This window comes from Schistocerca americana, chromosome 3 (assembly GCF_021461395.2).
Source record: "Schistocerca americana isolate TAMUIC-IGC-003095 chromosome 3, iqSchAmer2.1, whole genome shotgun sequence".
NCBI lineage: Eukaryota > Metazoa > Arthropoda > Insecta > Orthoptera > Acrididae > Schistocerca > Schistocerca americana.
In genome coordinates this window covers 962,798,486-962,814,702 of record NC_060121.1, presented here as the reverse complement: position 1 = coordinate 962,814,702, position 16,217 = coordinate 962,798,486, and the positions used below count along the sequence as shown (strand labels likewise).

The 16,217-nt window shown below is 43.1% G+C and overlaps 1 protein-coding gene across 1 annotated transcript in view; it reads left to right on the top strand.

Annotated features, from left to right (window-relative positions):
* The window catches only part of LOC124605552 (atrophin-1), a 174,224-nt gene that overhangs the window by 26,353 nt on the left and 131,654 nt on the right, over positions 1–16,217 (top strand). Inside the window, exon 6 of the mRNA XM_047137310.1 lies at positions 5,318–5,433. Within this exon, the coding sequence (XP_046993266.1) occupies positions 5,318–5,433 (116 nt within the window). The remainder of the gene's footprint in view (positions 1–5,317; positions 5,434–16,217) is intronic.

Sequence of the window (16,217 nt, the reverse complement as noted above, 5' to 3'; positions counted from 1 at the left end):
ACGGTAGCCGTGTTCTTCGACTTGGAGAAGGCTTATGATACCTGTTGGAGAGGAGGTATCCTCCGCACTATGCACAGGTGGGGCCTACACGGTCGCCTGCCCCTTTTTATTGATTACTTTTTAACGGATCGAAAGTTTAGGGTACGTGTGGGTTCCGTATCGTCCGATGTCTTCCTCCAGGATAACGGAGTGCCTCAGGGCTCCGTCTTGAGCGTAGCCCTTTTTGCCATCGCGATCAATCCAATTATGGATTGCATTCCACCTAATGTCTCAGGCTCTCTCTTTGTCGATGACTTCGCGATCTACTGCAGTGCCCAGAGAACATGCCTCCTGGAGCGCTGCCTTCAGTGTTGTCTAGACAGCCTCTACTCATGGAGCGTGGCAAGTGGCTTCCGGTTCTCTGAAGAGAAGACGGTTTGTATCAACTTTTGGCGATATAAAGCATTCCTTCCGCCATTCTTAAATCTCGGTTCCGTTGTTCTCCCTATCGTGGAAACAACTAAGTTTCTAGGGCTCACATTGGACAGGAAACTTTGTTGGTCTCCGCATGTCTCTTATTTGGCAGCCCGTTGTACACGTTCCCTTAATGTCCTCAGAGTTCTTAGTGGTTCATCTTGGGGTGCGGATCGCACTGTCCTGCTTCACTTGTATCGGTCCATAGTCCGATCGAAGCTGGATTATGGGAGCTTCGTCTACTCGTCTGCTCGGCCATCCCTCTTACGCCGTCTCAACTCCATTTACCATCGGGGGTTACGTCTTGTGACCGAAGCCTTCTACACTACTCCTGTCGAGAGTCTTTATGCTGAAGCTGCCGAATTACCATTGACCTACCGGCGCGACGTACTGCTGTGTCGGTATGCCTGCCGGCTGTTGTCAATGCCCGACCACCCTTCTTATCAGTCCTTCTTCGCCGATTCTCTCGACCATCAGTACGGGTTGTGTGTCTCTGCCCTGCTGCCCCCCCGGAGTCCGCTTCTGTCACCTGCTTCGACAATTGGATTTTGCCCTCCCTACCACCTTCAGAGAGGGTGAGAGCCCGACACCACCTTGGCTCCAGGCTCCGGTTCATATTTATCTCGACCTCAGCTCACTCCCGAAGGAGGGTACTCCGGCTGCAGTGTATTGCTCACAGTTTGTCGAACTTAGTGCTCGACTTGCCGGTCACACCTTTATTTACACCGATGGCTCCAAAACTGACGATGGTGTTGGCTGTGCCTTTGTCGCCGGGGCCGCCACCTTTAAATACCGGCTCCTCGACCAATGTTCCAGCTTTACGGCCGAGCTTTTTGCTCTCCATCAGGCCATTCAGTATGCCCGCCGCCACCGCCATTCGTCGTATGTACTCTGCTCTGACTCACTCAGTGCTCTTCAGAGCCTTGGAGCTCCCTAGTCGGTCCATCCCTTGGTTCAACGGATCCAGCAGTCCCTCCATTCTTTCGCTGATAATGGTTCTCCTGTCAGCTTTCTGTGGGTTCCCGGACATTTAGGAGTGCCCGGGAATGAGGCTGCAGATGATGCAGCCAAGGCTGCAGTCCTCCTGCCTCGGCCAGCCTCCCATTGTCCCACGTCATCTGACGTTCGTGGGGTTGTTTGTAAGAGGCTTGTGTCGTTGTGGTGGGATGCTTGGTCATCCCTCCAAGGAAACAAGCTCCGGGCAGTAAAACCACTCCCAACTGCTTGGACAACCTCCTCCCGACCATCTCGGCGAGAAGAGGTCCTTCTGACCAGGTTGCGGATTGGGCATTGCCGGTTTAGCCACTGCTACCTGCTCTCCGGTGACCCAGCCCCGCAGTGCCCTTGTGGTCAAGCACTAACAGTGCGCCATGTTTTATTGTCGTGTCCCCGCTTCAGTCAATCTCATGTTGTCCTGTCCCTGCCATCTACTTTACCGGATATTTTAGCTGATGACGCTCGAGCAGCTGCTCGTGTTCTGCGTTTTATAACTTTGACTGGCTTGTCCACAGACATCTAACTTTTTTACTTATTTTATCTGCATCTTTGTCAGGACTTGCTGGTGTCCCCCCCTCCTCTTGAGCTTTACTAGATTCCATGTGCTCTAACAACTGTGACTGGGCGCTAATGACCTCAGCAGTTGAGTGCCCTTAAACCCCACCAAAAAAAAGTGGAGGTTTTTAATGTATTGCGGAATGGCTGGCTTTCCCTTTTTATTCTCGTGGTTGGCCAGCCACTGTAATCTGCTTTCATGTTTTACTGTCTTCTGTTTCTAGCATCTCTCTGTTGTTTTCTTGTCCTCTCTTGTTTGTTATTGTGTTTTCTGTTTTGTCTGTTTTATTCTCACAGTTGTGGCATTGTTTTATTAGGACCAAGGGACTGATGACCTTGTAGTGTGGTCCCTTCTCCCGCCTCTAAACCAACCAACCATCTACAATCTGGATGTTTCCCAGAGGCAACTACTATTCAGTGTCTTTAACCTCTTTTGGCTAGGTGCCTTTCCTTCGCAATCAGGACAGTATAGTTACCATATCCTTAAGCCTGGGAAGAACCCAATGTCTCTCAACAGCTACTGCCCAATTAGCATGATTAATGTACTTTGTAAACTGCTTGAGAGGATAGTTAGCTTCAGATTATCAGGGCCTTTTGTCCCCATATCAGTGTAGCTTCCAGGAAGGATGCTCTATTACTGACTGTTTACTCAGGTTGGAAACAGCCATCTGACAAACTTCAACTTACTGTTGGCACCTTGTCGTGGTATTCTTTGACCTACATAAGATACGGCTTGGCGCCATCTCATTTTAGTTACCCTCCATGACTGGGGCTTTTGTGGCCCTTTTCTGATTTTTACCAGCAAGCTTTTATCCCAGAGGCTCTCCGGGTCTCGAGTTCTCACTTCACTTAGCACTCGGATTCAGGACAGTGGTGACCCACAGGGTTCAGAGTTAATTGTCACTCTCTTCCTCATAGCCATCAATGAGCTTGTAGCATTTGTTAGGCCTTTGATTACCCCAGCATTGTACTCATATATTGATGATTTTTGCATATGGTCTCGAGTTCTCACTTCACTTAGCACTCGGATTCAGGACAGTGGTGACCCACAGGGTTCAGAGTTAATTGTCACTCTCTTCCTCATAGCCATCAATGAGCTTGTAGCATTTGTTAGGCCTTTGATTACCCCAGCATTGTACTCATATATTGATGATTTTTGCATATGGCAAAGCTCTCACTCAGTGGCATCTGCTGAATGTTGGCTCAAAGGTGCCGTCCGATGGGCCTCTGCATGGTCCCTCTCCTACAGCTTTTGTTTTCTCCCTCCAAAGTGAGGGTTATGCATTTTTGCCATTGACCCACAGTACACCCGATCCAGAACTTGATTTAGGTGACCAGTGCGTAGATGTTGTAGCACAGTCCCATCTCTTGGGTCTCATGTTTGATAAAAAGCTGACATGGCCGCCCCATATTCACCACCTGACTGTGCTTGCGGAAGCTTAATGCTCTCCGCCTCCTGACGCACATATCTTAAGGTGCAGACCATGCTACTTCTCCCCATATTTACCTATCGTGCTCTGGTTTTGTCCAGACTAGCTTATGGTAGTCAGGTTTATGGGTCAGTTGCTCCTTCTACTCTGATAATGCTTGACCCTGTTCACCATTGTGGTATGTATTTGGCCATTGGTGCCTTTCGCGCTAGTCCCATTGGCAATCTACTCGCAGTAGTGGGGATTCTCCTGTACAAATATGCTGGAGCCAGTTCCTGGTTTCTTATACAATTGCCATTCGCCATTTCTCCAACTATCCCGTGTTCCCTGCCCTCTTTGCAAATGAGGGATGTCTCCCTCCTGATACCTGCCATTCTGAAATGTCACTCGAGTAGAGCTGGCCAGTTTTGGATGCAGAGTTGTGGTTGTGGGAAGCTATAGTATAGGTTCTCCAGTACTGTAGGGACGTGGAGTCCAGAAAGCTTCTCAACAGGAACATTGTTTATTATTTGACACGTTCCACATGGTACATGGACAATAGAGGCCCAGGAATCAGTCCCGGCTGGTAGACTGTGTGTGAATCCCTAATGGAATGCTGAGTCAGCACAACAGCAGCTGGAGGAGATGGCAGCATTGCTGAAGCAATAGTGTAGTGGCTCTGCAGTGCAGTCAAGACACCCTGAGGTGATAAGAGTTGAATTGGGACCCTCAGAGATTAGGGAATGCCACCGCCAGGACAGCCAGTGTGTCCTCGCCCCAACAGATTCCGCTGAAAGCTCGGAACCATCAGTGCTAGTTGACAGCTAACAGATCAGAGCCATCTACATTTACATCTACATCCGTACTCCACAAGCTACTGTAAGGTGTGTGGCAGAGAGTTCTTTGTACCACTACTAGTCACTACCTTTCCATTCTACTCGCAAATAGTGAGGGAGAAACATACACGATATAATTTCTTTTATCTTATTGTCATGGTCCTCAAACCAAATGTACTTCGGCAGTAGTAGAATCATTCTGCAGTTAGCTTTAGTTGCTGGTTTTCCAAATTTTCTCAGCAGTGTTCTGCGAAAAGAACGTTATCTTCACTCCGAGGGCTTCAGTTTGCTGTTGACAGTGCTTGATGATGAGCCTGGAGGAGCTTAGCCATACATGTAACTGATAACTGTTGTGGAGACTGAAGATCCACAACAGCGAAGGAATGTTGCTGCTGGCTAAAGGAATGTTGCTACTGCCTGAATGGGAGCATTTATAATTTCTCTGATCTGCTATGTTAGGACATGTGGTAGTCTCCTGTCATGTACTTGGCTGTGTTGCACTGTGTAACAAGTCACCACTATTGCAGAATGCTGCAGCACAGGTGCTGCACCATAACTGTTGCAGCACTCAGCTTCATAATTAATTCAGAGGATGGCCCACATATCCTGTGCCTGGATACGAAGGCCTGTCTGAATTTCAGGTTGCAACAATATAATGCTTACTCAACAACATATGTCAGAGGGAGTATGATAAATGACAATCCTTCTTTCTTGTACTTACTTCATTTGCAGGTAAGGGATTGCAAAAATGACTCGGCTAATAATCAGTTTCTCTACTTTTTAGCATTATGGTAAATACAAATGACATGTGGGAGGAATTAACATGCTTCTTAATTAGTCTAGGAACATTAAACTAGTAATTTTAAAAAAAGTTAGCTTTTATTAGTTAGTAATGTAGTGTTGATTGTTATAGTTGAAAACTCGAATGATACCATGTAAATAATACTATTTCTTGTTTTCTGATTTTCATTCCGATGAATCATTACTGTAAAATGTTGTTATTGTACCAAATAATATTTAGTGCATTGCAAAATCGTGTGCTTATAATAAACCATGTTACTTTCACAGCCTATGGGAACGTAAAAGCTACTAAGGTGATCAGTGACAGAGCTGGAGTGTCCAAAGGATATGGCTTTGTAACATTTGAAACTGCAGAAGAAGCTACTCGTTTGATGACACAGGAGGTAAACACGTTATTGTTTGTGTCATTGCTGTTTCTTGTGGCAAACACAGTTATTCTTTAAAGTTTGTTTCCCAGCTGCCTCTCAAATTTTTCTTAATATTGGTGCCAGTTCTTCTTCCTATATGCACACTGAGGTGCTGCACATTTTAAAAGGTGCTAGGGCATTTTTAGCTGAGGTCACTTAAATGCGTGACCCAACATAGCTGATTTGAATTCTACAAGATTTGTGTGTGTGTGTGTGTGTGTGTGTGTGTGTGTGTGTGTGTGTGTGTAGGGGGGGGGTGGAGGGGAGGACTCGTCACAAATATCCCTTAAACAGGGGAAAAGAGGTGGTGAACATTCATCATCAGACTGTACGCCAGTCACAGGTTAAATCCAAGATTTCCGTACATTGTCGTGTGTGTGTGTGTGTGTGTGTGTGTGTGTTTATACCAATTAGAGGACTGATAGGATGTTAGTTCGGTGGACCCCTCAGCGATGTTCTGGAGTAGAAGTGCACGTGCCAACATTGCATACTAATCTTTAACACACATGCCACTGCACTCGGCAAGTGCTCATGTTATCAGAGGAAGGCAACGGTAAGCATTCCCCTACGACCTTGCCCATAACTGCTGAGGATTTGTACTGTATTTACTCGAATCTAAGCCGCACTTTTTTTCCGGTTTTTGTAATCCAAAAAACCACCTGCGGCTTAGGATGGAGTGCAAAGCAAGCAGAAGTTCTGAAAAATGTTGATGGGTGCCGCCACAACTAACTTCTGCCGTTGAATATATGTAGCGCTACACAGGCATGCTTTGTAGGCACAAAGATAAATACTGGCACCAAATCCTCTGCGTCAGTAAATAAATTAAAAAAAAGGTGGAAGACGAGCTTTTTTCTCCACCCCGAGTTTCGACCACTGCATTTTCATACATTATCCAACGAAGTAAATACAAATTCCGTATTGTTCATCTTCGAATGTAGCAGCATTTCAATGTACTATGAAAATCCGACTGGCAAGACTGTTTGGGATGTTTGTCAATACGGCCAACTCTACGTTCTGAATTTTTTCCTACCTGTGAGAAGAGATGGTTGCTATAGGAACTTCTATGAATTGTGAATCACATGCAGTATTCTCTTCACCATAAGAATAATACGAATATAAACATTGCCATGTATTGTTTCGTGTTTGCTGCTATCTCATTTAAATCCTGTCTGCCTAATAAATTACGAAACAAGAGTGAGACAACACCAAACGCGGAAGGATATACATATGTCATGTTTATGTTTGTGTTATTCTTATGCCTAATAGTGATACAGTCAGAAATGAAGCACAGCAATTGACTAAATTTTTAAATCTAAGATGACTCTAATTTCTGTGCAGAATGTAATGTACTAAAGAGGCGCCTGCAAAGATTTTCAAACGGAGAAAAATTTTCGTTACAATCTCGTTCAGAACATCTTCTATCATACGCAGTGTATTATTTGGTTCTTGTTGATCATGATCAAAGAAAGCAGCAGTGTAACAGTGTAAGTAACGACAAACAGCAGTCTCTTGCCATTGTTTTTCTAGTGAGATGATTCCTTTCTTTTTTTTTAAATTGTAAGCGGCGGCAGTGTGCAAAAAAGCAAGCCGTGCCGCGAGTGGCGACAGGCCGTAAACACTCATTATCAGAATGCGACAAACAGTGCATGACACAGTACAGTAATGCATTTTCAGCTTAGTGACGTAAACACCTATAACAAAGAGAACAGCACTTATCAGATCAAAGAAAAATAAGCAATCAATTCAAACCAGACGAAGCATGTGAAAAAGGAAGGGTACCTGTATAAATACAGACAGAGTGCCTGACGCTTAGCAATGGCTACGTGGTAAAGCTTAACTGCTAAGCTTACGACTTGAACCAAGCTACTGTAGCTGTATCGTCATTCATTCGAGCTAAATTGTGTCTCATATTACAATGGACCAACTTTGTTTCGATTTGGAGGCACGGCCTAAACTTTTCTCTCCCCTTGACTTTAGAGTCTCAAATTTCAGATGTGGCTTAGATTCAGGAAATTTTTTTCCTTGATTTTGAGTCTCATTTTTCAGGTGCGGCTTAGATCCGAGTAAATACGGTACATTATCCCACAGTTTGTTGACTATGGAAAGTAGATATTCTTTAAATGATGCGTACTTACTACCTATAAATGACAAGTGTTACAGTAACACTTGGCTTATGTTGAGTGGTAGAAAGCCACAAAGTCTCAAAGCAGTTTGTTTTCCTTTAATAACAAGTCAGTAAATTGAGTTGTGTGGTATAGCCAGGTTTAAATGTTGCTCAGTCCCCTTAGGAACCTCATTTAAATGGTTAGTCTGCTAGAAAATGTGCACAAAGTCAGGCAATAGCTTCCTTAATGACACTTTCACTCTGCAGCAGAGTGTGTGCTCATTTTGAAACTTCCTGGCAGATTAAAACTGTGTGCCGGATCGAGACTCGAACTTGGGACCTTTGCCTTTTGCGGGCAAGTGCTCTACCGTCTGAGCTACTCAAGCACAACTCACACCCTGTCCGCACAGCTTTACTTCTACCAGTATCTCGTCCCCTACCTCCCAGACTTCACAGAAGTTCTTCTGCGAATTTGCAGAAGTAGCACTCCTGAAAGAAAGGATATAGCGGAGACGTGGCTTTGACACAGCCTAGTTCGAAAATGAGATTTTCACTCTGCAGTGGAGTGTATTTGCCCGCAAAAGGCTAAGGTCCTGAGTTAGAGTCTCGGTCTGGCACGCAGTTTTAATCTGCCAGGAAGTTTCAATAGCTTCCTTGTAAAATGTAAACTTTCACTGCCAAAAATGTGGCAGACGATAAAATATTCCATACTTATATGCCATGGTCGAATAAATTTCACATTGAAACCCAACATTCCGTCCCTATCTGTGGACATTTTCAAGGGGTTTGTAGCTTCTTTGCGTCAGATTCACACCCTGGCTCTCTACTGACTGATAAAGTCCTCTATTGAAACAAATACTAACAAAGAGATCGAGGGGGCTGGCCAGATCTATCTACACAGATCTATCGGCTGTACTGAGCTGAGGTAAGTACTGGCCAGCTCCTCTATCTCTTTGTTAGTATTTGTTTCACATCTTTATATGAGATTTTCCATTAATCATTTAAGGGTCCTCTATCGATCAGAGCATTCAGAAAAGTGTGTTCAGTTGCCCTACCACCATGACTTTGTTGGTTGCCAAAGGTGCATGAAGAACCTGTTCGTCTGACAAGGGGAGGCCACCAATTGCGAAATTCAGATTCGATTCATATTGTGCATAATAGAATCTCATGGCCAGAGGTGTAATGTGGCAAAGCACCAAGATGCACTTCTCAGCCGTTGTCGAGAAAATCGACGATTAATAATTGTCTACAGCGTCGTGGCGCAGCGGTAAGCGCTCTGGTTCGTAATCCGAAGGTCGCCGGATCGAATCTCGCGCTATGCTACCTTCTAGTATTTGTTCTTTATAATTCACACACACACACACACACACACACACACACACACACACATATATATATATATATATATATATATATATATATATATATATATATATATATATATATATATATATATATATATATATATATATAATGTCTGCTTGTGTCTGTATGTGTGGATGGATATGTGCGTGTGTGCGAGTGTATACCTGTCCTTTTTTCCCCCTAAGGTAAGTCTTTCCGCTCCCGGGATTGGAATGACTCCTTACCCTCTCCTTTAAAACCCACTTCCTTTCGTCTTCCCCTCTCCTTCCCTCTTTCCTGATGAGGCAACAATTTGTTGCGAAAGCTTGAATTTTGTGTGTGCGTTTGTGTGTCTATCGACCTGCCAGCGTTTTTGTTCGGTAAGTCACCTCATCTTTGTTTATATATATATATATATATAAACAAAGATGAGGTGACTTACTGAACGAAAGCGCTGGCAGGTCGATAGACACACAAACATACACACAAAATTCTAGCTTTCGCAACAAACGGTTGCTTCGTCAGGAAAGAGGGAAGGAGAGGGAAAGACAAAAGGAAGTGGGTTTTAAGGGAGAGGGTAAGGAGTCATTCCAATCCCGGGAGTGGAAAGACTTACCTTAGGGGGAAAAAAGGACGGGTATGCGCGCGCGCGCACGCACGCACGCACGCACATCCATCCACAAATATACAGACACAAGCAGACATATTTAAAGACCAATATGCCTGCTTGTGTATGTATATGTGTGGATGGATATATATATATGAATTACAAAAAACTGATAATAAAAAAAAATTGCGTGGCACGAGATTCGATCCGGGGACCTTCGGATTACGAACCCGAGCGCTTACCGCTGCGCCACGACGCTGTAGAAAAGTACTAATTGTCGAGAGTATTTCACCGCAACGGTTTCTTTTAACTGTCGATTTTCTCGACAAAGGCTGAGAAGTGCATCTTGGTGCTTTGCCACATTACACCTCTGGCCATGAGCTTTTATTATGCGCAGTATGAATCGAATCTTAATTTCACAATTGGCGGCCTCCCCTTGTGAGACCCATAGTAAGTGCCAGACAACATTGTTACAACTGTACATGGGCCAATCAGACTCCCATATCAATGATTTAGTACATTTTATTAGTAAATTAAATGGCACAGTAGTCCAGCCGGAGGAAATGTTTGTTAGCTTTGATTTGGCATCACTGTTTAATATGGTTCCGCTCAGTGAGATGTGGTGTGGCAACAGCTGAATTGAATTTTTCCTCATGGTATTGCAGAACTGTTTAAATATTGCCTTACAACCATTTATTTCAAATGGAACGATGAGTTCCATGAACAGACTGTTGGCGTGGCTGCGGTGAGCATGTTATATCGAATTTCTTTAAGGAAAAAGGAGCAGCATTGGAAATTGGCAACAAGAAAACAAATATATGATTCTGCAGTATGAAAGGTAAGTTCGTTTTGTGGAGGCATGGCAGAGAGGAACTAGGTCATTTTTTACAAGAATCTCAATGGGATTAATCCGAAGATTGTTTACCATAGGGGGGGAGGGGGAGGAGGAGGAGGCAGGCAGGCAGGCAGGCAGGCAGAAGATTAAATTTCCTTGATGTGCTAGTTGTCAAGAAAGATGATGGTAGCTTAGGCCACACAATTTACCGAAAACCAATGCACGCAGTCAGTTACTTACACTGCGATTCAAACAAAAGCAAGGCATCATACAAATATTGGTGAATAGAGCAAGGAACATCTTTGAACCATAGTCACTCGACACAGAATTAAAACACCTCACCAGTGCATTGCATAAGAACGGTTATTCGTCGCCTGAGTTAATGTGAGTGTTAAGACTGCCATGCAAAAATCATGGTGTTGCACAAGGGCCTGTGAAGTTAAATTTTCCTGCATTTCAGTGAGGATGTTACTGGCCGCAGAGGAAAAATCTTAAAACTGGAAGCTACATGTTCATCTAAAATTGGCCAAGGAAGCTTGGAAACTGCTGGAAAAAGCAGGAGTTCATAGGATTCAATGTACTTGTGGAGATCGGTATGTGGCTACTACACTCATACTCATAAATTAAGGATAATTGCAGAATGTGGTGCTACACAACGTGGCACTACACAAAACTGGCACTAACAGCATAGGCACATAGGGAACACACACGACACAGATCTGTAAGTACACAGTTTTGGTGATACGTTGAGAAAACCATCCCGAAACTTGTGCTACAAAACGCCACAGTTTCCTGCGCATGTACCCCGACATCAATATGGGATATGATCACCATGCACAAGTACACAGGCCGCACACCGGGCTGGCATACTCTGGATCATGTGGTTGAACAGCTACTGGGGTATAGCCTCCCATTCTTGCACCAGTGCCTGTAAAGTGTCATAGGGGTTTGAAGACGTGCAGCGATACATCGACCGAGAGCATCCCACACGTGCTTGATGGGGTTTAGGTCTGGAGAACAGGCAGGCCACTCAATTTGCCTGATATCTTCTGTTTCAAGGAACTCTTCCACGATGGCAGGTCGGTGGGGCTGTGCGTTATCATCAATCAGGAGGAAGGTGGGACTCGCTGCACTCTTGAAAAGGCGGACATACTGGTGCAAAATGACGTCCCGATATACCTGACCTGTTACAGTTCCTGTGTCAAAGACATGCAGAGGTGTACATGCACCAATCATAATCCCACCCCACACCATCAAACCGTGACCTCCATGCAGATCCCTTTCAAGGACATTAAGGGGTTGGTATGTGGTTCCTGGCTCACGCCAGGTGAAAACCCGGCGAGAATCACTGTCCAGACTATACCTGGACTTGTCCGTGAGCATAACCTGGTGTTCCAGTGACCATGTACTGTGTTCTTGACACCAGGCTTTACGGGCTCTCCTGTAACCAGGGGTCAGTGGAATGCACCTTGCAGGTTTCCAGGCGAATAAACCAAGTCTGTTCAGTCATCTGTAGACGGTGTGTTTGGAGACAGCTGTTCCAGTGGCTGTGGTAAGGTCCCAAGCAAGGCTACCTGCAGTACTCTGTGGCCATCTGCCGGCACTGATGGAGAAATATTGGTCTTCTTGTGGTGTTGTACACCGTGGAAGTCCCGTACTGTAGCGCCTGGACACGTTTCCTGTCTGCTGGAATCATTGCCGTAATCTTGAGATCACATTTTGTGGCACACGGAGGGCCCGTGCTACGGCCAACTGTATTTGACCAGCCTCCAGTCGCCCTAGTATTCTACCCCTCATAACGTCATCAATGTGTGTTCTTTGAGTCATTTTCAACTCGCAGTCACCATTAGCATGTCTGAAAACGTCTGCACACTTATTCACTGCAGCATACTCTGACATTCACCAACACACCTCTGCATATGTGGACTGCTGCCAGCGCCTCCGTGCGATGACCGCAGGTCAAATCCACCGCATGATCATACACCGACGTGATTTAAACCCACAAACTGCCCACCAGAGTGTTGTTTCACCATGTATCAGCATATCCTTAATTTATGACCATGAGTGTACAAAAAGAAGTCAAAAAGACTAGAAGAGCACAAGGGCAAATGCAGAAGGGTGGAGATGGATAGATCAGCATGCTGTAAAACATGCTTAGCACTAAAGAGACCACCACAGTCATTTTGATAGGACTCCAGTACTGGAAGTCAAGAGGGTGCAGTGAACGGCTATACAGAGAGGCCATAGAGATTGTTAAACACCCCATGAAAATTGATAGAGAAGAGGACGGCATGAAAAGGGGTCCCTGGGTTGATTTCGACACGATATCTTTGCCATATGTACTGATAGTGAAGTTGACCTGATAAAATTCCTGGAATCTCTAAACACCTTCTCCCAATTAAACTTCATATGGTCCTATTCTGAATCACATGCCACTTTCCATGATGTTGATCTCATCCTCACAGAAGGCCAGCTGCACACTCTGTCCACATTAAACCCATTATCAAATAACAGTACATACAAACTGAGGAGGAGAGCTTCTGTAAAGTTTGGAAGGTAGGAGACGAGGTACTGGCAGAAGTAGAGCTGTGAGTACCGGGCGTGACTCGTGCTTCGATAGCTCAGTTGGTAGAGCACTTGCCCGCGAAAGGCAAAGGTCCCGAGTTCGAGTCTCGATCGGGCACACAGTTTTAATCTGCCAGGAAGTTTCATATCAGCGCACACTCCGCTGCAGAGTGAAAATCTCATTCTGGAAACAGTACATACATTTTGATAGTTGGGTCATTCCACGTCAAAGGGACAAATATAAAGTGTGTCCCACTCGGTGACCTCCAAGTCTAATGAAATTTGGTGTGAAAGCTCTATACGGTCTTTGATGGCTATATATCAAATTTCAGTCCAATATCTTAATTGGTTGAATTTTTTGGGGCTTTTAAAGAGAGGTTACTCACCCTCACATCAGGTACGAAGGTGCATATGTGCCACATTTGCTAGGCTTTTTTTTTTAAGTTCTAGCACACATTTGGTCATTTGCTTTAACATACATAGACAACTTTTTATGCTGAATCACACTATGGCAAAAATTTGGGGTTAGCCACACCTAAATACAGATACGAACCTCAAAAGTGGCTAAAAACTCCATTGTGCTTTTCTGAGAGCCAAGGTTTGAATGACCACTGCTACTTTCCAAATAAACCACACACACACCAAAACTTCAGAAGGTTATTCCTACCTGTGATGTCTATATATGGATAAAATTTAATTAACGTTAGATGCCTAGAAGAAAATATATACATCTGCAAAATTGGCCAAAATTTTCTACATGGGGGCAATATCTCAGCTGTATATTATTCAGTCCTCTTTTTCTTGCTGCAGCTTGAAAGAGCATGCTTTAAGCTTTCTAAGCTATATTGTTTAATTTCTGGATCTTGCATATTGATGAGTAAGAATACCTATTCAAAAGTAGGGAAAATGGACTATTGATAAATACAAAAAAATTAATAAAATTTGAAGTTGTAAATCAAAAAATGTGTAATTATAGTGTCCTTTAATAGTATAGGATTTGCCTGTGGTTTAGGGAACGTAACTGTGCTGATAAGTGTTTTTACATTATTATACAGTATAGAATATAAATATAGTAAAACCACAGAAAATACTATTAAGATTATAAAATCTAGGTGATCATAATGGATCATAATGTTATGTTGTTTAGGATGTTTGAACCCTTCAATGCACAGTGGTGCATATATGCATTGTTACTCAGTCTCCATCGACATTATAAAGCAGAAATAGTTTTTAAGGCTCTATCCTCGCAGCAGCGATTCATTGCTGAATCAGCATTTTCAATTATTGGTTTCATTATTGGCAATTTTCACTGTATCAGTCTTCTGTGCAGTGTAATCTTCGGTGTTAACATTTTACAGTCTTAGTGTTCAGTACTAAGTCTTTTAATAATCAATAATCATTGTTTTAGCTGAAGATATGTGCTAAAACGATATGTTTTAGTGGCCTAATTTGTACATTTTATATACAAACAAGATTGAATCTTCTGTGCTTCAAACCTGGATATTCATGAGCTTTAAAAATGGCTTGTTGTAGGTTAATAAATTACTGTATAAAATGAATGAAGAGACACATTCACGCAGCTGCTTTGGTGGATCAGATTGAGCTGATCGTCATAAGTCATCACCATTCTGTTATGTTAAAAGTAAACTACAATCAAGAAAATGTCGCCAGTGGACAAGGAGCTTCTACGATGTAGGTCTGGGCTTGATTTTACTGAAGCTGCCCAGAATTGTTAATATTGGAATGCCTTGTTGATGACAAATTTCAGTTTGTGCAGAAGACTTGCTGCAACCCATTTGGTAAAGAAAACCACCTAACCAAGAAGGCTTTAATAGCAGTAATCATTGCAGTGTATGATAGGTTTAAGTTACTGACTAAGGGAGTTTTCAAACCTGGTCGAAAGTTTGTATCACATGTAGACACGGAGTGACCCAAAAGAGTCATCCCACCAGAATAAGCAAGAATCACCATCCACTGAAGACATGGATGTTGTTGAAGCTTGCTTTACTGCTAATACTTCATTAACATCACTTGTAGAGTCACCATTAAAGGTTCAACAGATCAGCAAAAGGGAATCAATGGGATACATAAAGCACAAAGCTCTGAAATCGCAAGGCAGCATTACTAAGATAATCGCCACAGCTACTGGTGTGAGCCAAGTACATGTTGCTCAAATACAAACGGAAGAGTGCAAAAAATTTAAAGATACGCATATCTTAAATTGAAGATCTTCAGATTAAGCTTAAGGTTTCAAGAAATTGCAGTAAATTTCAAATTTTGACCCTGGCCCAAATGGTTGGACTTTCGAAAAACAGCTAAAGAATGTGCTGTTTTGACTAAAATAAAGTAGTAGTCTAGGAAACTAAAGATGGAAGATGGTATTTTGGCAACACTGCAAATCGAAAGGTAAAAAGTTCAATGATGAAGTAAAAAAAATGTCGTCACTTTTTTTTAAAAAAAAAGATGGAATTTTCTTGCAGTAAGAACAAAAGAAAAAAGATTCACAAGCAGAAACACTTGCTTCTTTGAAACCTGAAAGAAATGTACATTGCTTGTTGTAAGCAATACAGAAATCAACTGATCTCAAAATTTTGTGTGCTCAGACCGAAATGGTGTACTATACTTACTGCTTCTGGATCACATTTGGTGTGTGTGCGTGTGCGCGTGCATGTGCGCGCGTGCGTGTGCGTGTGTGCAATTCATTAAAATGTCAAATTGAAGTTGGCATCAAAAACATCCACCCAAGATGACTACAAGGTTGTGAGGGGAAAAGACTGTAATCAGTTTGGAATCAAAATATTGTATGCTGCAATGTTATGAGGAATGTCCAGGAAAAATACAATTAGAGGCTTTTCTTGAAGATGCTACACACACACACACACACACACACACACACACACACACATCGGAGACATGGCAGAGAACTGATGAGGATTTCATTGAGGCACTGATTTTGAAAATTACCGGTTTAAGAAGCCATCACTTTGTGACTAAACACTAAAGTTTATACCTTAAACAGCTAAAAAGAAATCTCGCAGAAAATGAATTAATAATATTGACGGATTTTGCTGAGAATTATTCATTTGTTGTTAAAGATGCTGTGAAAGGATTGCATTGGGGGAAAATAGTCAGGAAACATTACATCCATTTGTTATTGATTTTGGTGGCAGAGTATTAGCATTTGTATGATCCACGACTGTCGCCATCATGATACTATTGCTGTCTATGCCTTTCAAATAAAGTTAATAGCATACTTAAAGACAAAGACTGAAAACATTAAGAACTTTTATTTCCTTAGTGATAGT